The sequence below is a fragment of the Argentina silus genome, assembly GCF_951799395.1.
Source record: "Argentina silus genome assembly, chromosome: 10".
NCBI lineage: Eukaryota > Metazoa > Chordata > Actinopteri > Argentiniformes > Argentinidae > Argentina > Argentina silus.
Genome location: NC_139664.1, coordinates 11,256,880 through 11,282,316, shown reverse-complemented (window position 1 = coordinate 11,282,316; position 25,437 = coordinate 11,256,880). Strand labels below are relative to the sequence as shown.

Sequence of the window (25,437 nt, the reverse complement as noted above, 5' to 3'; positions counted from 1 at the left end):
CACACACACACACACACACACACACACACACACACACACACACACACACACACACACGCACAAACATATGCACACATGCACACACACGTACACACATGTACACACACATGTACACACACACACACACACACACACACACGCACGAACATACACACTCATGTACACACACACGCTCATGCAAACATACACACACACACACACACACATACAAACACGCACGCACGCACGCACGCACGCACGCACGCACGCACACATACACATACACAGTAGAATGTCCAATACTGTGCAGACCACTTTCCCAGCACAAGACATTATACAGGGATTATTTCTACTTGGTCAAAAAGGACCATTAATGGTAATGTGCCATGGGCAGCTCCTTGAGTACGGTACTGTGATTCATGACCTCTGAGTCACATTTGGTGATTGCTCGGTTGCTTTGATGATTTGATCTCACCAGGTTCTGGGCCATGGTGTCCCCACTCCGACTGTCTGAGGAAAGGAGAGGGGTGGAGCAGGGTTGTCGGGGGTTGAGCAGGGTTGTTGGCTCTATATGGTGACAGCTCTTGTCAGCGACTCATCTCCCTACTGTACCTTAGAGGCAAAGGGCAAGGCTTGTGAGTGGGGAACATCCTAGGGGTGGGCTTTCATGAAGGTGAATGCAACAATAGGAGCTCTGAATTAATCATGACCGTCACAAAGTATTCCATTTGGCTACAGGGCTGAAGTAGCAACGGATCAGGTATCCAGGCTTCATGTTAACCACCTGTGATATGGTACTGGATGTCCTACAGCATTCTCACCACATGAAGATCATGTGCAGAATATGACTGAATATGCAGCATGTTTGAATGGCAGAGGGCAAATGATAATACATGACCACTAAACGTGGCGCCATAAAAATGCATTACTGAGACTAGTTGAAATATTAAAACAGACATACAGTAAACTTGGAATCATAACACAACTTTGGTCAACTCACTCTCAAGATGAGCAATAACAAAACAACACAGGCTTAACAGAGGCAGTAAACTTCAGGGAAAATAAAAAATATCAATTTCAAATATCCCTTCATCGATAACATCGTTGTATTCTCTAGTGCACTGACTTTTACTGTGCAGTATACCGTTCTGGGCCAGTCCTCAGTGTATTTCCTCCAGCTTGTCAGTGTGGATGCAGAGTAAGAGGATGGATGGGTTCTGAGGGATGTGTCAGGTCCAGACCTTGAAGACATCCCTCAGACACAACCTCTACGGAGCCATGCTGTCAGAACAGGGCAGCCAAATATAGCCAGGCCCAGTACTCAGTGCTACTGAGCTGTCTCAACCTCCTGACACAGAGCATCTGTCTCCACCTAGCTCCCCCCTCCACAGCCCCGACCTGCCAAATACACACATCAACAGTCTATAGCCCCACCACTGTGCATACCTTCAATTACAAATAGCCTACATAAATAATTTACTATCACATTGTTTTCCAAAGTAGATAAAATGAAACTGCTCTCCTGCAAGGTAACAATAACCAATATTGAGAGCTACGTATATATCAAGTTTAGATTATCCTCAGGGTAAAATGGATGAGGAGATATTGTATAGAGTACATAGAACACTAGAACAGTAAATGAAATAACTAGATTTTTTTGTGTAATGTTTTTGTGCAATATTTATTTATATTGTTGTTTCCACTCTTTTCATTTTTGCTCTATCCAGCCACATCACAACACAAGTTAATGTATGGAAATGGAATCGAGGCACTTGGGTGCACACTGTTGCCTGGTAACCTATTGTCATGCTGAGAATTCATCTTGATATAGAACACAAAACACTAGTAGCCAGAGCCATAAATAGATCTACTTAAAACAGCATTTTACTTGCTGACTGTTTTTATCATACATTCCTCCTAACATGATGTCAATTAAAACCCTAACCCTAACCACAATAAAATATAAAGATTTGATAGGAACTATAATGATCCAGCTTTGAACTTGTTAAATGTTGTTATTCCATTATTATTTTAAACAGATAAAAAAAATACATTGGTATTAAACTGGTACAAATATGCATTGTCGAATTAGTCATTGTGAAAACTGAGATGCTAGAGAAATTGCCAGCACACATTTTCAAAGTGAGAAATATCTCAGATTTTGTCATGTCGGTTAACACTTGATACTTATTTGAATTGCAGAATGACTTAGCAAAATGTAATGTGTTTCCCACATTTTCCATTAGTATTGTTTGTGAATTAGGTTATCTGAAGAATTACACTGGCCATTATCCTCCTCATCTCTACTTCCTCTTCATACACTGACCTGGTGTGAAACTAACACTCCCAAACCCCTGACTTTCACATCACTCCAACTGTCATTCTCTTCTGAGAGGAAAATAGGGAAGCTTCCAAAGGTCATTTCACATAAATAGTATTTTTGGGGAGAGGTCTGACACAAATGTCCTCTTTCAGTTCCATAGCACTTCCCTCCCAAAATCACCAAGCAAGTTTAAATCACAGCAAAATTAGAGAAAAACATTCAAAGACAAATAACAACGTGTATTTCACATGAGGAACCAATTAATTTCAGGAGTAAACTAGAAAATGACCCATCAAATTAGCAGCAGAGGGACATCTACACACTGTGTGGTGTGAACATTGACTGATTGCCTCAAGAGTCATGCAGAGGCAAACCACCATAACACTACAATGGCTAGTTGTTCCACTGGTCTCCCACAAACCCAGTTATTGCACACTGCACATTGAAAGCTCTCACATCATGAGCCTAGATACAAAGCATTAGAGAGTTAGAGAGGGATTCCAAATTCCTGAGGTCTCTTTTGCAGGTGCAACCTTTTTACAATACAAATATGAATACAGACTCCTGTGGGACATTAAAAAGTAGCAAACTCTGAGAGTGCATCTGATCACCACTAGGTCACTATAAAAGCAATGATGTGAGGTAAAATGGGAGTTTTAAAAGAACTGCTTTATATACAAATACAATCCAATTATACTTTCTTAAAGTCAAAGAATGCCAACCCACAGACTGATACAAAAGACATTGATGAGTGCAAACATATCCCTAGAAATAGGGATCGAACATTTCCTTGATAGAAACAGATGGAGAAATGGATGGAGAAGATAGGGACATTGTTGGCCAGAGAGGCAGCTATCAGGCTATCAATCTGAACAGGATACTTAGCCAGTTAATCAGTTTGATCGTGAATATTTAAATCATTGTTTCTTTCAAATAGGTAGCCTGCAGAGATAAAATGTTGGTTAAAGGCATCACTTTTTTATGTTAGAATTGGATAAAAACTTGTTGAGATAGAGGGGGAGAGGAACTATTTCACTGAAACTAAATAGTTCCTCCCCCCCCCTAAATACTGTATTAGCACGCACACATACATGCACGCACACATGCATGCACACGCACAAACACACCTGCAAACACACACACTATCTGCACAAACTGGGGACGTGGTTGGTCCAATTGCTTGTCAACTTTCTCTGACCAAACTCAATCTGGACCTTACATGCTTATGCTCTCTCTACTGATGATTTCATTGAGTGGCACAGACTGCTGAGTGACACGTGGGCTGCCTCCTTCACACCAATCAAGTGTGAATACTTGAACCAAATCCACAGTGTGACACAGAGAACTGAGAATCACAAATATCAATGCATTCTACTGTCAGTCCGGTATGAAATGAGCTGTCTTATTTTCTTCATAAACTGTTTTATATAAAACATGGAGAGTATTGTACATAAGTCCTTCTGTGATTCAACTATTGGAGATAACTCGACAGATCTTGGCCGTTAGTTTCTCTTGATGTGAGAGCGACTGTTTTTTTTGTTTCCAGTGTACTACACGTCCACTTTAATGCTATGAAGGTACAGTATGAAGATAACAAATCAGTTTGACTATAGTGACATTTGCATCAAAAGAATATGTGCTAAACAGAAACTGTTCAATGTGTGATAAAAGAGAGCCTTTAAATTCCCTCCCCTGTACTTGAGGGACCACATACTTCTCTAAATAGGTAACTATTCCCATTTGCAAGAGGAAGAAACAATCTGAGCCATGGTTAACCAGTGCTGAACTATTTGAATGAATAGACAAATACATGGTTCTTGCTGTGTGTATACAGTAATACAGCAATACAAATAAATCAAATTTGTCATACAATTTATAATAGGGATAGTGTTGATTATCTTATACTGTTAGTATAAGTATTAGATAGGACTTGCTATTGTTTATATGATTATATCTTCTGAATAATACATCATCTACAGATGACTAACAATACTTGTGAAGTACATTTGTGTCTTCCGCATGTCTTTGCATGTCATAAAACTTCAGGAAAATCAGACATCATTTTCATCTAATTAACACATTAGTACAATGACATGATGTGTCAAATCAAGTGCTATGAGTTGTTAAAATGACTCTCTCCCTCCATGACACGACTCAGATGGTACCTGCCCCCTCAAGCCATCTGAGCAGTGTGGACATCTGTGAGCCTTAACCTGCCAAGAAGTCTGATGTAAAAATATCCCAAATATTCTGGGGCTTTCATGTCAAAACATGAGCATTTTTCCTTGTTTTGCTGTCACAGTGAAAATGTATACAGGCATGGCTCTAGTTCCTGTATTTTCCCATTACCTCTCCCGAGTTTGAAACTGTCAACATCTGACACCTCTGGACAGACATTGGCAGAGGCAAAGGCATCATACATCTGTTGTATTGTAAGGAACATCTGTAATTTCCTCTTATCAAAGCCTAGCAATCGAGAATATAAAAGGTTACATTGGGAAACATGGCAACTCACTGCGGTCTAATACAGTATGTCCTCTCATCAACACCATGGCCATCACATCACCTCTCAGGGCACAGGTGTCACTTCAACATCTGATTTTAATTGATATCTCATTGCCAATGTGATCTTAGTCAAAATCTGAAGTAACAACTCTGTGAGCTGAGCACATTGATGCATTTGCATGAATTTTCCACATGGAGTACAACAAGTTAAATCTGTTACACTTACCTAGTTCTTAGTCAGCCAGCAGTAACATTTAAATCAGGGTCATAAATCAGTCTTTTGGGCCTTTGAAGCTTTCTTTGTTCACTTGTAGAAAAAGGCCACTGCAACAGCAGATAAACACTGTACAGTATGATGCATTTCTAGCTGTCTCACACACATACAATTTCAGAAATTACACATTCAGGTTTAGATAATCCAAATATGTTCTGACAGATTGGATCCAAGTCAATATGCTGTCAAATGTGACACTTAACTGTACAGTGTATTCTGTGCATCCAGTCTAACAGCCTCATGAATTAAAATGAACCTTTACGCCCACTTTTAAAGTAATTTATCTTAATACTATGTCTATCTGTGAAGCAGAGACAAGAAATATAGCAACTCATTGTTACTTCAGTCACGTCTGTTGAGCTCATACGTGTGGGCAAGAGTCTATTTATACTGTAGATGGTAGTGGAACAGCTTGGAGGCAAAATCAATGAGCATTCAATTGTATCCGTCTCACACATAGGCTACTTGTAAAACAATAAGAATGATATCGGATAGTTAATGCGCAAGTAACCTTATAGGATGTTGGTGTGCACATAGTTGAAGTACAGTATTTGGTCATCTCAATAATCTCACAACCTCTTACGTAAAAGGCAGCTGAGAGACAGGTAGGCAATGACTGAAATGGAAGTCGGGCATGAGTTGTGATAAACACAATAACACTTCGAGTATAGCCTACACATTTCTTTATGACAGGAATAAAACGTGTTTATAATATCAGACGACTCTACTTCTAATGCGAGTTATACACTTTGTTTTACTGTATTTACAGCACCTGCTACCGTATCTCATGGCAAATATTTGTTACTATCTTACCTTCTTTACAACAAACCCACGTTGAGAAAACTCAGTTCACCGGGGTGGCACTGTTGAGAGGATTGGTACCCTGCTCGAAGGCAGATAGATAGCGAGGACTTCGGGTCAGGCGCGAACGCGGTAAATTGAAGCGGGGTAGGGATACGATCGGTGTCTGAAGAGGTATGACGAATGTTCTAAAATAGCTTTGAGGAGAGAGCAGGAGCAATACCATAAGAATCGTTAACTCGTAATGTGCAGGCAGACATAGCAACAGTGTTCATTATGCAATGTCTGGGTTCAAGTTGATGTTCTCCACAAGCACAGGAATACTGATGTTCTCAAAATATTGTGTTATTAAGTGAGCATGTATGTCCGAGTCTGTCGTTCACAGGTGCACTGTAGAGGAAAAAATATTTTAAAATCATGTAGTGATGCATTGCATACACTTTCCTTCCATTCACTGTTGAGATGCCAATGTAACCTGCAGGACAGTATCTTTTTTTAAAACGCATATACCGGTAAGCCTATTAGTCCCCCTAGAATTGGCTGCTGAAGGCTATGTTGTTTCTATTGTTTTTTCAAACAATACTGTTTTTACTACAGGGGGTTATTTTTTTATTCCAATCCATTTGTCATAAATGAGGACGATATTTTCACACTCTTACTGGTGATGTTTGGTGACTAAAACCAAGTGCAGTGGGAATGATGAAAGACTGCAAGCAGCCCTGTTATTTCTGGCTCTCTGAAGAGTCTGGGGTTCACTGTGGCGAAGTGAAAATGACCCATTGGTCTCTGACTGCAGCCCACAGAGCAGGGTGGGAGTAGAGGGGAGGTTGCCCTCGGGGTCACAGAGAAGTTTTCCCTCAGGTGTCTTGTCGAGGCTTTACGGTTGTGTTCCCCCTGTTTTAGAAGAGGGGGGCCATGAGGAAGAATGAACATTACTCAGGGATTTAAGTGTATACTGTATGTGTAGCACAGTATGTCAGAATCATTTGCATTTACATTTATGGTATTTAGCAGACGCCTTTATCCAAAGCGACTTACAACAAATACATGTGTTTAAGTAAGTGAATCATCTATCCATCAGTCATCATAAGATAAAGTAATCAATGCTCATACCAGGGGCCATAGGCAGTCACAATGCTAGAAGAAGGATATATATATTTTTTTTTTATTAACAGGAGAGAAACTTGTACAGGGGGGTAGTGGGGGTGAAGAGGTCTTTATGAGGGACCGTTAAGATGTAGCCTGAAGAGATGCGTCTTCAATCTACGGCGGAAGATTGGTAGTGACTCTGCAGTCATGACAGCAGTGGGAAGCTCATTCCACCAGCGGGGCGCCAGGACAGTGAAAAGCCGTGACCAAGTATCGACATGGGAGTGTCATGATAAAAGAGAGCCTGAGGATTTCATTAATATAGCATAGTATGTCACACTTTGTACATTAATCATGTGTTTTATGAATGAAGAGGAAATGCATAACATAGTGGTCATCAATGCAATCTAGGGCTGGGTATTGGCTAGGACCTCATGATACAATGTCAACTGTACAATGTCACAATACTTGGTACACTATTGCGATCCATTGCGATACAATACATATGGCGATACATTGCGATACTCTACATATAATACATTATTTCCGTTTGTACATAAATATAATAAATTATATTTCCGTTTGTACATTTTGTTTGAATGAGAGAGTTGTAGGAATACACAGAGAACTGCTTTAACAATTGACTTTTGCTGTTTGTCTGTACAGTAACCTCAGCTAGATATAGGGGTAGTTTGAACCCCATGGCGTGACCCACACTTATGGCCACACTCACACACTAAAAACATGGAAATAGTGCCACCTACTGTTCATGGTTTAAGTTGCTCTGACGTCGAAGACATGTCAGACCATTCTGACATTTAAAACCAGTATCTTTCACTACCACTTACATAGCTGTAGTACTTTGCACTGGAGATGCCCCTATTCATTCATGAATGAGTACATGAAAGTGAAGTGGTAGATGTGTGCAGTGAATCACAGATTATACTCTGTCCAATAAAAAATGGGCCCTAATTTGCATGTGCATAAATGTGTCAAATCGAAGCAAAATCGGCCATCTTTACCTTAATATTTCTAATAAACGCAATGAGAAATAATCCAATGGGATTTTGGAATACTGCGTCGAGCGTATTGCCATGATATGCAATACATTTTCAGACTATTTACAAAAACACTGATCGAAAAATTTGAGTTTTCCCAAAACGATTGTTGAAATCAAGCTATAATAAAAAAGTAAGTCATGCTCTAGAGTTGTAAGCTATGTTTGGCTCTGCTCAGCACTATTTTCTGAATGAAATTGGGGCCCAAAGTCTTTGTATATTGGGTTGTTTATGCCCTTCTCCAGGTTGTCTTAGTGCCAGGTATCAGCGGTGACTGTCTCCTCTTATCCCATGGGAAAATGGCTGGTGTGTAACTCCATAACAATGGCAGCCGGTAGCACACTTCAAAGCCAGGAGGGAACCAGAAGCCGTGAGGCCTCAGACCCTGCACTTTCCCACTCTTCTGGTTACATCACTGGTCATCGGTGGGAATGTTGGAGAAGGGAGATGCTTTTATCTTAACCAGGAGCAAAGGCATGTGCGATTAGCACAGATTATATGCAGATTTGTCATTGTCATAAATCCACAGCTGTCCTGGGCCTCACATTTTTATTTGTCACTTCAAAGCATTCTTCACTGTCTCTCCTTGGTTTATTGTTTGGCCCAGTGGACAAATGTCTTTTCAGTGTGAAAGGGACATGGCCCTTCTTCCTTCCTTTCACTTAACTCTATTTCAATATATCTTCAATCTCTGATAGCAATGTTTTTGTTATCAGACATGAACATGTATGGCCATAATGTATAGTCAAAGACTTCCATGTTTCATGGTGGTGACTATCATTTTTCTGTCCAATACAGTAGGTTCAAAGTGAGGTGAATGACTGATGACTCAAAACTAACATGGGGAATGCAGCTTTAGTAAAGATGAGATTTACTGAAGCACTGCACATTAAATACACTTTATCTTTTCCAATACTCATAGTGTTTGGATTGGGTTAACTTCGATGACTCAGTCATCTTCCAGACGTTTAGTCCTTCAAGACAACTAAAACACTTTGAGAAATCCATTTCAAGAACCAGTGATGGCAAGGTGTTTCAGTCTGGTGATTCGACAGTCTTATACAGTATGCATCACCATTAGCATGAACATGTAGCCTAGCCCAGAGCCATCTGCAGTGGTGGGAAACGGTGAGCTGCAGCTCCTGTTCCTCCCCTCCTCACCATCGTCCTCCAACAGCTGGGAATGACCCACTGGGTGACACCTCTTTCATCCTGGGATCTCAACTGGCCAGCTGTTTGCTATTTCTCATTCTGACGGCCTGAGAGACAGAGATGCGGCCAAACACCCGTGCTGCACCCATGCAGGATCATACACGCATGTCACTGTGGCCCTCGTACTGACACCCCCTGGACAATGAGGAGCAGAGCTTCAACAGATAAAAAGAAAGCTGTGCACTTCACTGTGTGTATTTTATCAGATATTTCCATGATGTAATATATATGTGTGTGGGGGGGGGGGGAGGGGGGGCAGGGGAGGGCATGTGAGAGGGCATCTGTTTTCTCCATCTCTGTGTTTACTCCCTTCTCCCTCCATTTTCCCCCCTATTAATTCAATTTGTGGGAACCCCCCTCCCACCCAGCTGCCCAGTGAGAGTGCATTCCAGCTGGGGTTACTGGGGCCTTAGGGAGGCTTAGGGACAGATCCAGGAGGATTACCTCCAGCTAAGGGGACCAACCCACCCAAAACCATCAGCACATAATGGCTGCCACTACCTTTCCTCTCTGCTCTCTCTCCCTCTCTCTCTCTCTCTCTCTCTCTCTCTCTCTCTCTCTTTTTCTCTCTCTCTTTTTCTCTCTCCCTTTCCTCCCCTTGAAATGCGAGACTGCCAGGCAAAGCTGTGGTGGGCATAATCCACATTCTTTCACAAGGGCTCTGCTAACCCTCTCTCCCTGTGTTACTCCTCTGTCCCGCCCTCACACCACTCTCTACTGGAACAGTTGCACATTCATCAGAGAGTGATAATCACTAGTTTCACTGTTTCCTTTCCTCAGACAGTTTGTAGGGTTAACAGCACTGGATGACCTAGCTGTTCATATTTCAAATGTTTGTGGAGGGAAGAGGAGAGTCATCTGCAATGACCACCCAATGGAATAATTGTTCCATCTAATGCCTCATTAACAGAATGTATAAAGGGGTTGGTGCAGGGCCCAAGTGACATTTTCCAGATTTTCCAGGAGAGCCAAAACAGAACATTGATTATGCGCCGATTGTATTGTGATGAGTCTTTGTTGACACCCTCTATTTCAATGTAGGTAAAGATCTCAGTTCTTTTCACCCCTTGATATATCTCATCAAGAGCTTTCGATTGACATAAAACTCATTTTGGCCCAAAATGTCCTTTAAGGCCTTTCCAAAGTATGTCTATATTTGCTGTGCCATTCGTGTATAGGCTGAGTGTGATCGTTATTTAACTGGTAAGCTATAGAAATGAATGACGACACCACTCATATTTTCATGAGTTCCATTCCAACGCATTCCATGAGTTTCATTCCAGCAATGTTCTTAATCATTCTCAACCATTTTCATAATCAAGCATTCTTTTCATAAAAGCATTCCTTTTCAGTCTTGAAAAGAAAAATCTAAATCACTACAACATCATTAACCACTTATAACCAACTTTTTAAAAACATATATATAGAACTGTCTAGTTCTGTAGCAACTGCAAATTTCCACAAAGCCAAATATGCCAAAGATATCTATGACAGGGATTTTTTCTTCATTCTCGGAATGTGCCTTGACCATTGGAATCTCTGGGTATATTGGGTTTGTGTCAGTGTGAGAACTGGCTCATTGTGTGCTACACAGACTGCCAGTCTTGTGTACAAGCCTCTGGCACTGATCCACCCTGGCATCCCCGCCAGTCCTGTCTGTGGTATTTCCACCATCCAGGGAAGATTTAGTCTCCTGCATCATCAGCTGTTGTGGGTAACATTCCACGCTCAGACACATCTACTCACTGTGCTCTTCTTATCACCCTTAATATCATCATTAGCACAACCTTAATCTGGATCTTCCTTTTTATCAACATCAATGTCCTCATTCTTCAGAGCATATTATATTACATATATTGTAGTATGGGCCTAAACTAAAGTGATGCATATTTATAAATATATTTTTTTTATGAGGCCTTTTAAATGGTCAATATTACTCTCTCCATCTTCGTCCCTGTCTGGAATAAACTATGCCATTCTGTCTCAATCTGTTTTATAATTTCCATAGACTTACCAAAGGAAGTAATATGACAGGACCATAACTGTTTTTGACATTCAACAGACCGTAGCTCATTACTTTATGAAAGTATAGCTTTTGGCAAGTAGCTCAAAGACCTCTAAGGCTGTATCTGGATATCTTAAGGCCTGTGCATTCCCACAGGATAGGGGATTTATCTTTGATAACAGCCTTTTTAAGACAACAAAACAGTCAAGCAGGCATTCTACTTTGTATGTAAACTATATTTTGAGACTGTTCAGCAATATAGTAACAGGCCTAACTCCATTATCAGCAGTAGTACCCATTCATTTTAGAGTAGCTCCAACAGAACACAGTTCAATGTTTTTCAATGTATCTTTTTACTCTTAAATATGACAAAACACAAATGGAGCTCAACTGACACCAGTATACTGTACATTCACATGCTCTCTTGTTATGGGAGAGCCATCACTAGGAGGCAGTGTTACACCACAGTTCAGAGCACTCAGTACATTTGAACTTCAAAGAGCAACATTCAAAGGAACAATAAGAGAAAAGGATATATCTTGCTATTGTGATGTAAATACTTTATTGAGGAGGCATATAGTGGATAGATATTGGGTAAAATCTCAGAAAAACCGCTGTAATCAGTGTGGGAATTCCCTAGGTCTGGGAACTAGGCTCTGTATCTTGTTGAAATGTTTCAATCATCATAAAGAAATTCCAGGAGCCAAGTTGTAAATATTATCTTGTCATGATTGTGGCAGGCAATGTAAGATACCATTAGGAGTGTGATACTGTATCTGCGTTAAGGTCTGAGTCTCAGAGGGATGATTCCTTCTCTCTGACAGGCTAAATTCATGATGGATGAGTAGAGCTTCACCCCTGTGTGGTTGGCCTAATACCTTACAGTCTATTACTTAGTGCTCATCAGTACATATGACTGAATCAGGAACAGCAATATGTTTGATTGTTTTAAAGGTCTTTGGAGGGAAACTATCCATGGAGAGAGTAGAGACCTGACAGGGTGCAAGGTAAGGTGCAATGAAAAACAGAACACTACCATGGGTCATGTGTTGGCCTCTAAAGCTATGGAAGCACCACTGTCTCTCATCTCTCTATTGAGTCTATTCATGCATTAAACTTCAATGTCATGTAGCTGCTGCTCACACATCAGTGGGTGAAAGAAAACAACAGCTTCCTTCTCTTGCAGTGTCATGATTTTTTTATGATCAAGTTCATGATCAATTGCTCATTGTTTAAATTGTCAAATTAATTAAAAAAAATACAAAGAAATACAGTGAACACAATATGTTAAAAAATTGTTCACTTATTAACCATAAGTTTTACTGAATTATGTCAAGGTTGTTTCAAACCACAGGCTGTATATGCTGCTTTATTCTGAGTACTTGAACATGGTTGGCTCAGTTAAACAACATTTCCATTACATACATCAGATTGTCTTCTAATTAAATTAAATTGCAATATTACTATGCTATAAATAAGTTAATACATTAAAGGTACAATCTGGCATTCAAACAATAAAGCGGTCTCCCCACCACCTTTTTCGGTAAACAGCTGAGGGGTGGGGCTGGAGAAATGGTACCAGTCTCAAATTCATAGACAGAGCTATGGATGCAAGAACTGACCCTCTGTGAGATGAAAATTATAGTTTTAATCATGTTTTTAAGCTATACAGTGTTTGGTTTGCAATTATATTGTTTACAAACAAAATAAACTTATGTTAGGGTTCTGATGGGGTAAGATGGTTGAACTAAGTGTGTGAAGTTATATTCTTCAATAATCAATGGCGAGATATAATTTATTTAAAAGTCCAAAAATGTATGTACGAATCTCAGATTTCCCCTTTAACTTCATGTGAGATACGTATTAAACACCCATTTGAACTCAACATTATTCAGTCATCTATTACTATCTTAGGTGTGACAATCATTACTTAAACTGCCTTAAAATAAAAGAAAATAAGCTGTAGATGAACAGCTTAATAATGCTCTTTGTATATTGACCTCCAAATAAATGAATATGGCTTTAAATAATCACAGTAATATCTTTGTAAAATGTCTTAGAAAAACAGTTCACGTTTTGTGGAAAATTTGCACCTGGGAAAACTCACATGAATTCAACAAGAATAAAAAAACAAGTTATCTTAGAATTACTCATAAAATTAGATTATTTTTTTTAACATAGTATTGTCACTGCATAATGTTCAAAACCTTCAAGCACAATTAAGATATACTCATCTATCAAATAGGTGCATAGATCTTCCTTATCTCTGGTTTTGCTGCACCTTGTGAGCACTGAATATTACACTTGTTACAAGTGTGACTTCATAAAGCTAACATTTTTCAATTAAAATATATATATGATTGCTTAGACATAAGCAAACAATGGCTTTTAATATTCACATAAATGCTGTCATATAGTAAATGCTATAGCAACTTTAAATGCTGTGGTTTGGGAACATTTAATTTCTGCATCACCTCATTTCATCTTACTTAATGACCTGTTCATTCAGAATCACAAGTCAACCATGTATAAACTAATGAGATATTTCTCATGATAAACAAAACAAAAGCATCCATGTATCAGTCAATTGAAAAATAATCCATTACATTTCTAACACCCATTGCCTTCAGTCAACTCCTCACTCCCCTCTCCCCCCGCCTCCCCCCCCGTCTCTCTCAAAATCATTGTCCCACTTTCTTCCGAAGCTCAGTCTCTCCGGGCATAACTCTCCAGTCCCTCCTTACTCCCAGTCCTAGCTACTGTTAACAGTCAAAGGCTGCCCCAGCTGCCCAGGAGGGACTAGTGGCTAGGGAGCCTCTTCCCTCTGTTCTGTTTTGAGGTCGTCGGGGCCATTGCCTGGGGCGTCTGGCCTTTGTACGTCTGGTTTAGGGGCTCCAGTCTCACATGAATCCCCTCAGAGATAGGTCAGGGTAGGGCCAGCTCTCAGAGGGGGGCTGGTGCTTCGGCTGCCCTGCATGTCCACAGCCTCCTCCCTAGAGGACTCTGGGCCAGTCTCCTACAAGCTCCCATGGCTGCCGTTCTGGAACTAGAAAAGAGGAAACGACTTAACCTCTTATTTTCAAAAGTCTAAAATCCTGTTCCCTGCATGTTAATAACCATTTTGGAGTTCAAGTACCCATGACCTCAAGGGTCAAATGTTGCTTATGAAAGCACATAACACTTATCAGAGTAGTTCAGGATCAGATGAATGCTACCTTGCTTACCTGCGGCATGAATGGCTGCTCTGTGCTGCTGACCCGGCCGAGCACCACAGGGTTATTGAGCTGGGCCGAGCCCATGCTGGTAGACTGGGGATCAGTGAGGTGCTGCTGGTGGTACATGCTCATGGTTTCTACACTCCACTGGGGCGCCCCTCTACCATTCTGCTCGCCCTGGGGGTCAGAGTCTAGACTGCCCAGCACCTCCCCCAGGTCCTGGTCAATGAGATCGCCCCCCACACCATTGCTCTGAAGGCCTGTGGGTACATAGGAGAGCTCCTGGGCCGGGGCACAGTGGGTAATGGACACAGTGTTCAGCTGGTTCCTGTAGGGGAGGCTCAAGGTGGGTTCCCCACGATGGAGGTGCCCGTACTGGGGGTGGCTGCATGTCTGCAGGCCTGGCTTATCCACCTGGAATAGAGGAGGGATCTGCTGGCCATTGGTGATGGCTTGCTGGCTGTGGGACGGGCCACTCCCATTGACCTGCATGTGCTTCAGTCTGTGACACAGCTGCTGCTGTTGTGGAGGCATGGGCTGTGAGTGTAGGTGGTCGTGTTGTTGTTGCCATAGTTGATTGCTCAATCCCTGTCCGTTTAGAGGAAACAGCTGCTGCTGTGTTGGAGGTTGTGAAAGGTGATGTTCTTGGTACTGTGTAGACTGTAATAAATTCAGTGGGTGGGGCTGTGCATGTAAACATTGCTGTGGGTAATGAGATAGAGGCTGATACTGATACTGGTGAACCGACTGGGGGTGTACTACAGGAAGCTGAGGTTGCTGCCATTGAGGGGCTATATATGAATGTTGATGTAAGGCTGGTTGTTGTAGTTCCACAGGTGGTGACTGCATATTGCCTTGCTGCTCCAGTGTGGTATAGCTAGGATCCTGATCCCCTAACTTCGCACTGAAGGAGAACACACAGTCTGATCTTTTACTTAAAGACGCCTGAACGTAAGATAGAATCTCGTCTGTGAGATCTGGGAGGCTGTCTCTCCCGTCCAAGTCCACATTCAGGAACATCTCGTCCTGCTGGAAGAGCTCAAAGTCCTCTCTGATGATGCCCAGGTTGCTCATGAAAGTCCACAGATCTCCATCTCTGTCCTCCACTGCCAGGCTACCCAGAGGCTCCTGCTTAAAGAGGGCGTTCTGAGACAGGGAAAGGATGCCCTCCTGCCAACTACTGGAGAAGATTCCCCCACATTCCTCCTCTGGCAGGGCAGGTGTGTCCACCGGAAGATGGAGAGGAGGCTGCTTCTTCTGAGGCGAGTCACAGACGTAGATGGACTCGTCCTGCTTCAGCAGGGAGCCGAGCAGTGAGTTGGGGTCCACAGCTCCAGCCTGATTGTTGTTGATTCCTGTGGTGAGGGTGTCACCTCTTATAGAGTCCCCCAGTGCCTTAGGAGTTGTGTCATACAACACAGCCTCCCCGGTGGTGAAACTGAAAGGAAGTTCCAGGTTCCGTTTCCTTAAGTTTTCCTCTCCCTCCTTATCCCTACAATCAAAAAAATGACATAACAGTGTAAGAAAAATATGTGCTTAAATTACACGCATTATAACTCAGATAACATGTTTTGCTGTTATTACACAGAAATATTTAAGAAGCATATCAGGCGTACGTGAGGACTCTTTGTGAGACGATGACACACTCTGGCTGCCCATTCTTGTAGATCAGTCTGGCATTAGCCTGCACCCACACCCAGCCACTCTGCTTGGTCAGCAGTCTGAACACTGTCATCCCAGTCTCACCTGTCTTTATCACTGTGCAAGGAAACAAACACAAACTCAGATAACATATTATTGTGTTGTGGTGATTTCCAAATAGTTTGGGGGGTAAACAGTATAAATAACTGTCATTAAATTATTGGGCTGTACTGTTCTTCTAATGTCACCAAAACACTGAGCATTTATTTATTATTAACACTGAGGCTTTTTACAAAATCTTCATCCAATCTGAGTCTGTTCAGAAATGTAAGGGTGGTGAAAGGAACATGTTCACCTCAGGACACGTGCTGTAGAAAGCTCAGCGCAACTCGAATGTTGAACATACAGTACATGTACTCTATGCAATGTGACCTGAATGTCTCTGATCCTGTGTCCTTTACGAGTACATGATAGGACTGCTACAAGAGCCTTGAGCATACTTCGCATGTGGTTCTCAGCGCAGTACAGCATGTCTGCAGCATGGATGAACTGGTAGCCTGAGCCACGGTAGCACAGCTCTGCCTCTGTGTAGCCCAGCACTATCCTCCCTCTGAAGAGGGACAAATTCAATTAGCACAATTAAAAACCTGCTAAAAAAAAAAGTTTTCTCCCAAATATCATATTGTACTTGTGGTTTAACTTCATGATCTCAAATGTATTCAATGTTCTCTGTCTCTACAGTTGGATACAGTATTGAAGTTACAGTAAAAAGCCTTTGCTTAGGGGTTATACAGCAGTAAGGCCGACTGGTCTGTTACCCACTTGGCGTCACAGGCCGTGGGGGTGAAGTCCAGCTTGTGCTTGGTTCTGAAGATTAAGTTCTTGGTTCGGATCTCCAGGATGGATGGTGGCTGCAGAGGGGAGGCTAGTGCAAACAGGGCCAGTTGAGGAGGGATTGGCTTGCCGTCCTTGGTTCGCTCATTCTGACCACGCAGGAACTTCAAACGCCCCTGAAAGTTCAGGGCCTGGAGAATGAAAGACGTCAAGAAGAAGGCGTCAAGCAGAGTCAACACATGACTGGGGGACAGCACTGGTGATTTAAAGGAAAGGTCAGTGCTGGATATATCTCCACCAGCAAGACCGTAAAACATTGGTGATTGAATGGCATAAAAAATCTCTCTGATCAGGCAATATCAAAATTGTAGCTTACAAATGGAATTTGTTGCCTTCCTTTCTCTAGCACTGTGACTACCGGTGGCACTTGTTCTTATCAAAGGTTTTACTGTGATTTATAGTTGATTCACTTCGACAAATGTGCTTATTGTAAGTCGCTTGATAAAAGCGTCTGCTTAAATTACTAAAATTTAATGTATTTACAATTCAAGCTAATGATCACGTGATTCACAATGAGAATGACTTAATGTCCACAAAACTGTACAGAAAAGGAGGTTGTCTAAGGTTGCATCCAAAGCTATCTGCAGGATCATTTCCTAGTCTGGATAAGCAGTCTGTGGCCCTTTCCTGAACCCAAAAGAGATTAGTGAAGCCTCACACTGAACCACATCCCCCTCCTCACAGCAACAACTATTTAATCCAATGATATAATTTAACCCCTTCTTACACTCTGCCTGCACTAATCCTCAGCTCTTAACATGATTAAGAAACTGGCCTCAGTAGCTGTCAAAACAAAACCCACAAAACACATTGATGTAACAGAATCTTCAGGAATTCAGGCTCAAGATTATTCTACTCCAATTAACTTACAAGGAAGCCAGAGGAGTTGTCCAAGAGACATCTAAATCTACAGACGAAGTTGCGCTCCAGGAAGGTGGAATTCTCTGGAGGGAGGAGCTCTGGGTTGTAGTAGGTTTGTGGAGATGTTGAATCTTCAGTGGCTAAGCAGGAATAAAATAGCCTGTTCAGTATGTTTTCATACAGTAACTATTAGCAGCAAATGTTCTGATAACATTATTTACCATGCTAGGCATTATGTCACTATTACAATGTCAACCGTTAATGTTCCCATCCTCTAATGATTTAACCCATCGGCATCTTCTTCCTACTAGGAATCATTCATATAGACTTGTTATAGCAACAAGTTGATTATTAACCAAGTTGATTATTGCTTTGTATGTGAGCCATCTGTACTCCGCTGTCATATAAAGTTCAGACAGTCATCAGCCAGTCATGCAGTCAGTCTTTGGATCCCTGGTGTAAGGCGATATAGTGGTGAAGTATAGATATGAGCCTGACCCGTAACCAGACCGACCTATATCATCCCATGGACACCCGCTGTGAGACACAGTGATCTGGGCTAGGTCAGCGGCAGGGCCAGGTGCCACTCCTGGACCCAAGGTGCCAAAATGTCCTCAGCTCCCTGGGATCTGTGACCCACAGGGTGGAAGGGGATACACCGCTGCTCCACATAACCACACTGAGAGGGTGATGATAATGGATGTCACTGAAAACAGGAATGTCTGGATTTCCAAGGTAGAGGGTAGCCAAGTGCTCACATGGTTGATGGCTGAAGACAAAACGATAAGGCTCTGCACATGGAAACTGTTGCTGTGATTTTCTTTGCGCAATATATGACTTGATTGTAAAAGCACAGTGAATCATTGATAATCTACATTCTTGGCGGGCACAGCAGGTATACATTTGGTATACAAGCGTTGCAGTCTTTCTCTCCGGTGTACACTATTTCCCATCTCTGTCTGCAAACTGTGCTGCATCAGCATGGAGTGTTTTATGATCCCTATGGAGCTCCTTGGCTTAATGTGCCCAGGCAGACTCGCGGGTCAACAACTGCATGTGCTTTTCTCAATTCACAGCTTGTAACAAACTCATGGCAGTTCTATAACCTGCATTTAAAGCTCTGGGGCTAAATGTTCATCAGAAACCCCAAAACTACTGAGGGACCATATTCTGTCTAGCAAAAGAAAACTGGCATGTCTATGGATGGATAAAGATGGATAATAGACTTTCAGTAATCCAATGACATGGTGCTGTGCAGCCTGGATCTGGTGTGATATACAGCAAGGAGGTGTTACCTGTGACCAGCTGTCCAGTGTCTGGAGAGAGGTTGGGGTTGAGTGCCCAGTGGAGCTGTCTCTGAAACTCAGCTCGGTCCTCAGTGTGGATGAGCTCATAGACACTCTGATGGATGACATCCGACTGGGGAGAAAATGCGACTAAGTAACTAAGCAGTTGACAAACAAACCGTGAAAGTGTTTCCCTGTTGATGTGTACAGACATTCTAAAATCATTCAACTTTATTCAAATGACTTTCATGGACATAGCTATTTTCAAATAGCACAAAAATGTAGCCATCATTAATCATACCCACACAAATTGACTGCAGTGGTATGGTATATGATATAAAATCCTCCTATCATTTAACTTTTTAAAGAGTTCTGAATTCTCCACTATCCTGGTCCTTAGGCTAGAACTCTGTTTAGTCACATACCCAAACAAACCTATTAAACTTGGCATCTGTTTAGGTCCAGGCTTCCGTTCAAGTAAAGGAAATACCAGAGCAATCAAGTTTGTCTAACGGGACCAGGACTTTACCGGCAAAATGTTAGGTAACACAAACAATGAGATGGACAACAGTGAAAAATGTCAAGGAGTCTTAAAGAAGGCCTTTACCTGCTGAAAGCCCAAGTATTCCTGGATGTTGTTGGATGCATAGAACATTGTGCCACCAGCTGTCACTACGAGTATAAAGCCATTCAGCACCTGAGAAGAAAGAGTGCATGTACTGTGTAGTCTCTGTTGAGGTATAAAAACAGCAAAGCCTCCAAAATAAAGCAATGTAGAATCATAACAAGGATCAGTTGAACGTTTGTCTGTCACAAAAGTATATGATTAACTCAACGTTTATTTGGTAAATGAAAAGCTAACGTGATATCTGGGTCAGCACGTCTGTTCAGCTCAACTGAGCCCTTAAATCGCAATTGTACAGTAATGATTCTCGGGAGGCTATATGCTTAAAAACATCATTGGTGTGGGGATACTACAACAAAGTCATTACAAGATATAACAATTTCCATCAAAGTGGCTACAGGATGGACACTAACTTGTAGTAGAAGCTCTCCCTCTGGAAGTTCTGGTCCGTGCTTTTTCAGGCCCTTGCTCTCTGGGAGCTGCAGGTCTGTAGATTTTAGGGTCACTGCAATACAACACCATAGTATACAATCAAGATCAAGGTCACTGTGCCATAGAGAATTCCACCACACAATGAAGGAATGAAGGAATGCAGGAAAACTAGTTACCAGTCACAGGAGATTACCATTCATAAGAATGGGAGAGAGTGTATAAAACCCTTTGAACAACACATACAACAATGACACAATTTTATCAATCAAACAAAATGCTATATTGCGGCTCTGGCGTCATTTATTAATTCTAATTCCATTTAGGCAATGGAATTAGAATAATATAAGCCAGACACAGCCTACAATATTAGACCAAGAATTCCACATACAGCTGTCTCAAGCTAGCCCATGTAAATTCATAGCAGTGTTCCTAAAATATTCTAAAGTAGGCTATATCGTATTCACATAAAGACTGGGCCTTATTTGATGATGGGTTGAAAAAGAGGCATTGAAGTAACAGATCCCCAGAGTGTTGGGAAAGCCGAGCCAGTAAAATCATAAGATCATATCTCAGGCAGGGTCTCTGGGGCACTCCTCTCATGCAATGCTTCTCAACCATGGCCCCCTCCCTCACCACTGGTTCACATCAACCCTGGGCAGAGCTCCACTTAACAGGTCAAAGTTTGTTGTGTGAGCCAACAACCGTCAAAGTGTTTCATAACCCTCCTCCATAGAGTCAAGAGTTCAAAAAGTCTGTTGCAGATTACTCACGCAAACCCCCTGCCCTCCCCCCTCGGGAGTCTGTGTAATCACCAGAGTTCCTAAAGTACACAAAACACAGCAATTGGCAGGACTCAACACAAAGTCCAAGAATCCTGCTCACAGGTCTCTACGGATACTATAAAATGTGCAGACCATTTTTATTCTGCTGGCTTTTTCTCATGCAAATCAAATTGGCATCTAAGTCTTACTCTAAATCATAACTACTTCCAATCCAAATATGTTGGGGAGAATGCTGCATGTAGGCAAAACATCTCTTACAGTTACAATTTCTAGCAGCAATAGCCTAAAAACTATAATAAGATTCCTCCTATATAGTAAGTTAATTAGGGGGTAGTAGTCTGTGGTTCTCTTATTACATTTTATGATTATCCTCTTGTTGAATTTAGCAGGGTTGTCTTCATAATCTATGACGTCTGTATTATACACAGGCAAATCCTTTTGGCATTGACAAAGGAGATAAGCCTATGTGATGAAGCCTAACTAACTGACTCATCAGGGGTCATTTTCACAAAAGCGTTGTAGCTTAAAGGTGCAATATGTAGCTTTTCCCCCTTGAAAATATCACTAAATAACCATGCTAAATCATTACTTATGATGCATTGGCAGTCTGTGACCCTGCCATTCTGTCTGAATTTGCTTTTTCCAAGATGTTTGGGACATTTCTGGGCGTCTAACACTTAATGTGGCCGTGTAACCTGCAACTTCGGTGTGTGTCTGGCTCATTGGCTACCTACTGCTTGGAAGCAGCAAGCATTTCTCAGTGTTGGAAAACTTTGTGTGCAAATAAGTTTGTAACATGTATTCTGATGATTTTTCATAGTAAAAGTCCTGTTTGATGTTAAAACCTTGTCTGAGTTTTGTTTGGGGAATGAAGGGACTGGTTTGAAACTTCGGTTTAGCAAATGTGAGTGTCTCCGCTGGCTGGCTCATTTCCATGTTCATGTTTCTATGAACATTTCCAAACTAGATAACGGCTACAAAAGACATTAGTGGATAAAAACGTGAAAATAATTGATAGATTCATTGTTTCAGTTAGAAGTAGTTTGCATTGAGCAAGGGGAGGGAGAGAGGAGACACTATTCTGAATTGTCATTACAATTCGGGTCAAGAGGGCGCAATCCTGCTCAGGGTGCCTTTAAGTAGAACTTATTTTCTCCCGACAACCCTACCACAAAGCCGCGAGACAGTAACAATTGTAAAATTGATGTTTGCTGGTCAATCTTCTGTGCATGAAAGAACAACATTTGTTAAATGAAGAACTTTGCTGGTCTCGGAGAGTAGCCTGGATTTTCAAAAGAGATAAAGTACTACTTTAGCTACAAGGCTTTTGGGATCTAGTCTGGAGAACATCACTGTGATGTCTTGACCCATGAATTCAGGCGTGATTATTGGCGTGATTTTTCCAGCACTTCTCTGCTTTGTGAAATTGTGTTTACCCAAAATGTAAGCTTTCTTCAGTCATTTACTTGTCAAATTGAGGTTTTGAATCAAATTAAGTGGAACATTGTCTTCATAGGACAGTTGAAAAAATAAAAAACACAAAAACCTGAACATTCTAGGATAGTCTGCTCAAGACTTTCACCAAGCTGACATGCAATTCATATAGAGCTGTCAAAGCTAGAGTTCACAGATCTGTCAACGCATTACAGTTCCACTCTGCAACACCTACCACTGCATCTTCTGAACTAGCTATTGATACCCCATAGAGTAAAACACACAGGCAAATACATAAAATAATCACTGCATTGCATGTCCTGATAATAACTTGGGACATTAGAAATGAGTGTGCATGTCATGAACAATGCTTTTTAATCTAGGATGCAAAGTGCATAGAGCCACTTGCCAATTCTTTGCAAATCCTGTCTCAAGCTACAGTCTGGGCAAGGATACAGTAGGCTAGATACCATATATCAGGACTTTGTGATAGCAGAGTACTACATTTCTCTTATCTAAGTGGGTCAATTTACAGTTGTTCAAGGACTCACGCAAACATGACAATGCATGCTTGTTCCCTTTGTTAAACTGATGTAGGGTAAGGAGCAAAGTAATTTGGATTTTTGTCACTCCATGCAAATATTACAAGAAAGCAGTAACTGCATGTCAATACCAGCCTTTTTTGGAGGTCAAATATAACCTCTGAAGGCTGATGGGAGAGGATGTGGTCATGGATGAAGGGCTGTGACGGTTACACAGTGGCCATCGGTTACTGTGGGTATATTTTACCCAATAGCAGGAGTGTAAAGTAAGGACTATGAAGAATTGTTTTGCTACCCTCATGCATCTATCTATTAAACTGTCTACATCTCCTCCCAAAGGGGGCACATAATGGCTACTTTCACCATCACCTTCACATGTCACAGTTTGATGTGTGCATTTTCTTTTAAGCCAGATGTTCTTGCTTTCTGTTGAATAAATACACAGATCTTCATTTAAAAATGTGTAGGCCTATATTAGTTATTCAGTAATAAGCTGAACCCAAGGTAGAACCCAAATAAACCTGCATGCTACACCGCTGACATGAAGATGGTAATATTTGGCTGCTAAATGTGCTCCCACCATAATATAATTGAATATTCATAATTATTTATATATTATATATATTATTATATTTCACTTTCCCCATCATCTCAGAAAAGTGTGAAACACCACACGCCAGAATATATATATATTTGTTTTTAAATAATTTTCAGCTATATTAGTGATAGCATCAGTTTTTTTTAAATATTTTTTACGGTTATAACAATTATTTGCATGTCAATCGACCAACACCCCAAATTCCATGACCGTCACATCCCTACATGGGTTATTTCCTTGGGCAAAGCCATCAAGAGCCATTTTCAAGAGACTCACCACCACATCAATAATCCCTAATAAAGCCTTATTAATAAATGCATACAAAATAAACTGTCCAAAGCCTTCTTATGACTTAATATTCTAAAACGTTTTTGTTTTTTTTAAATACTGTACTATTGAGCCACAACAATACCATGTTAATATAGACCTATTGTTTGACTTGAGAGAACTATGAGAACTATCTATTGTTGCAGCACAGATCAGGCTTCCGCTAAGAAAGAGATCACATGATTACATTTATATTTGACTTTCCGCAGGATTTCACACACCCTGATGACATCCTGTTATTTCAGTTTCCCCTCTTCTTGCTACACTGAGAGCATTATTGTGAAGTCATGCCACTGCCCCCCAGCCAGGAGACTGTCATGTCAGGGAGTGTGCAGATCATCCTCCATATAAAATATGAAATCACAAAAATGTAGCAGAATCAGGAATGTTGGGATGTTCATAGAGGAGGAGATGAAGGCTTTTGTTGTCTGTTCTGGCTGTTCTGTTCTGACAGTGTTCCCTGTTGAACACCAGTAATGATCACCTATCGGGCTAGAGCTAGACAAACCAGTATTGTATTATGGTTTATCTACCAAATGAGTCCTGTTATGTCTTACCATTGAAAAAACTCTTTGCTCGCAGGTAGCTGACACAGAGCCTCAGTATTGTCAATTTGTCCAGTTTAGATGTGACATCCTGGGGGAAAGGAAGCTGGTTGGAAAGTCTCTCCAACTCCCCATTCAAGCGTTCACGGTGTCTTTTTGAAGGATTCGATTTGGCACCTTCTGCTGCAGCTGGCTTCACGCTACAGGGAAGAGAGAGTACAGCGAAGAGAGAGTACAGCGAAGAGAATGCCTGTCATCAACGTCAGATACATCTAGCTATACAATTAAAGTGTGTGGCTATGCAACTCGTGAACACAGCATGGGACTTGAACATAAACACCAAGACCCTGCCATTGATTGTACAAGAAGTAGCTATTTAGAAAAATATGCTGATGTAGCTAGATAAATAAACGTAGTTACCTTTTTTGCGGCTTTTTCCTCTTTCGACTTGCATACATGCTGGTACTCATTCTTCCGGAGAGGGGCACAAGACTTCGGATTTCTTCTTGTTAGCAAAGAATGTCACGTGCTTACTGTCAGAGGCTCGCTCCGCATCCAAATCCCCCAGCTGCTTCTGACTTGCTAGCAAGTTAGCAAGGTTAGCTCAGCTAGCTCGACAAAATAGTTAGCTAGCTAGCTGGCTTTCCACATAAAAGCAAATGCTAAAGGATACCAATAACAACAATATACATGTGTCTCTGTGTGTACTTGAAAAAGCAGTCCGGGTATGCTCTAAAACCATCTAACGTTAATTAAACAGACTCAAAAGTAAGTAGTAGGCACTCCCCAGCTAGCTAGCTAAAGAGGGTGGGAGGAGACAGACGGGAGATGCCGTCCACAGATCTGTCATAATGGAATTTGCGAGTTTGTTGCCAGACGCGGACGGTCCATAATAATCCAATCGGGATTTATTCTTAAAATATCAAAAAGATATGACGTTTAGCTACAACGTCCAGCTGTAGCGTTATATTCGTGTTAAAGTTGCTGGCTAGCTGAGTATTCCGCTCAT

General features: G+C 41.4%; 1 protein-coding gene across 3 annotated transcripts; it reads right to left on the bottom strand.

Moving 5' to 3' along the window:
- Nucleotides 1–13,918: 13,918 nt before the first annotated feature.
- Nucleotides 13,919–25,422, bottom strand: ahr1a (aryl hydrocarbon receptor 1a). Of its 3 annotated transcripts, none has more exons than XM_083679706.1 (11): nucleotides 24,841–25,422; nucleotides 24,441–24,621; nucleotides 20,182–20,273; nucleotides 19,751–19,873; nucleotides 19,153–19,276; nucleotides 17,867–17,997; nucleotides 16,925–17,127; nucleotides 16,603–16,712; nucleotides 16,078–16,219; nucleotides 14,471–15,953; nucleotides 13,919–14,292 (listed from the first exon to the last, which is right to left on the bottom strand). In XM_083679706.1, the coding sequence occupies exons 1-11, from the start codon at nucleotides 24,880–24,882 to the stop codon at nucleotides 14,263–14,265; spliced, it is 2,661 nt and encodes an 886-aa protein (XP_083535832.1). In that variant the 5' UTR covers nucleotides 24,883–25,422; the 3' UTR covers nucleotides 13,919–14,262. The 3 variants fall into 3 exon arrangements, with proteins under 3 accessions (XP_083535832.1, XP_083535831.1, XP_083535833.1); XM_083679705.1 differs by having other exon boundaries at nucleotides 24,441–24,628; nucleotides 24,849–25,422; XM_083679707.1 differs by having other exon boundaries at nucleotides 19,751–19,840; nucleotides 24,441–24,628; nucleotides 24,849–25,422.
- Between the last annotated feature and the right edge of the window lie 15 nt (nucleotides 25,423–25,437).

Bases quoted from the DNA above. Each gene is read 5' to 3' on its own strand.
- ahr1a (XM_083679705.1), bottom strand. From the start codon at position 24,898: ATGAGTACCAGCATGTATGCAAGTCGAAAGAGGAAAAAGCCGCAAAAA. The intron at 20,274-24,440 runs GTAAGACATAAC...GTTGTATTGCAG, and splicing joins AGCAAAGAGTTTTTTCAATG to TGACCCTAAAATCTACAGAC. The intron at 17,998-19,152 runs GTAACACCTCCT...ATTCCTGCTTAG, and splicing joins CACTGGACAGCTGGTCACAG to CCACTGAAGATTCAACATCT.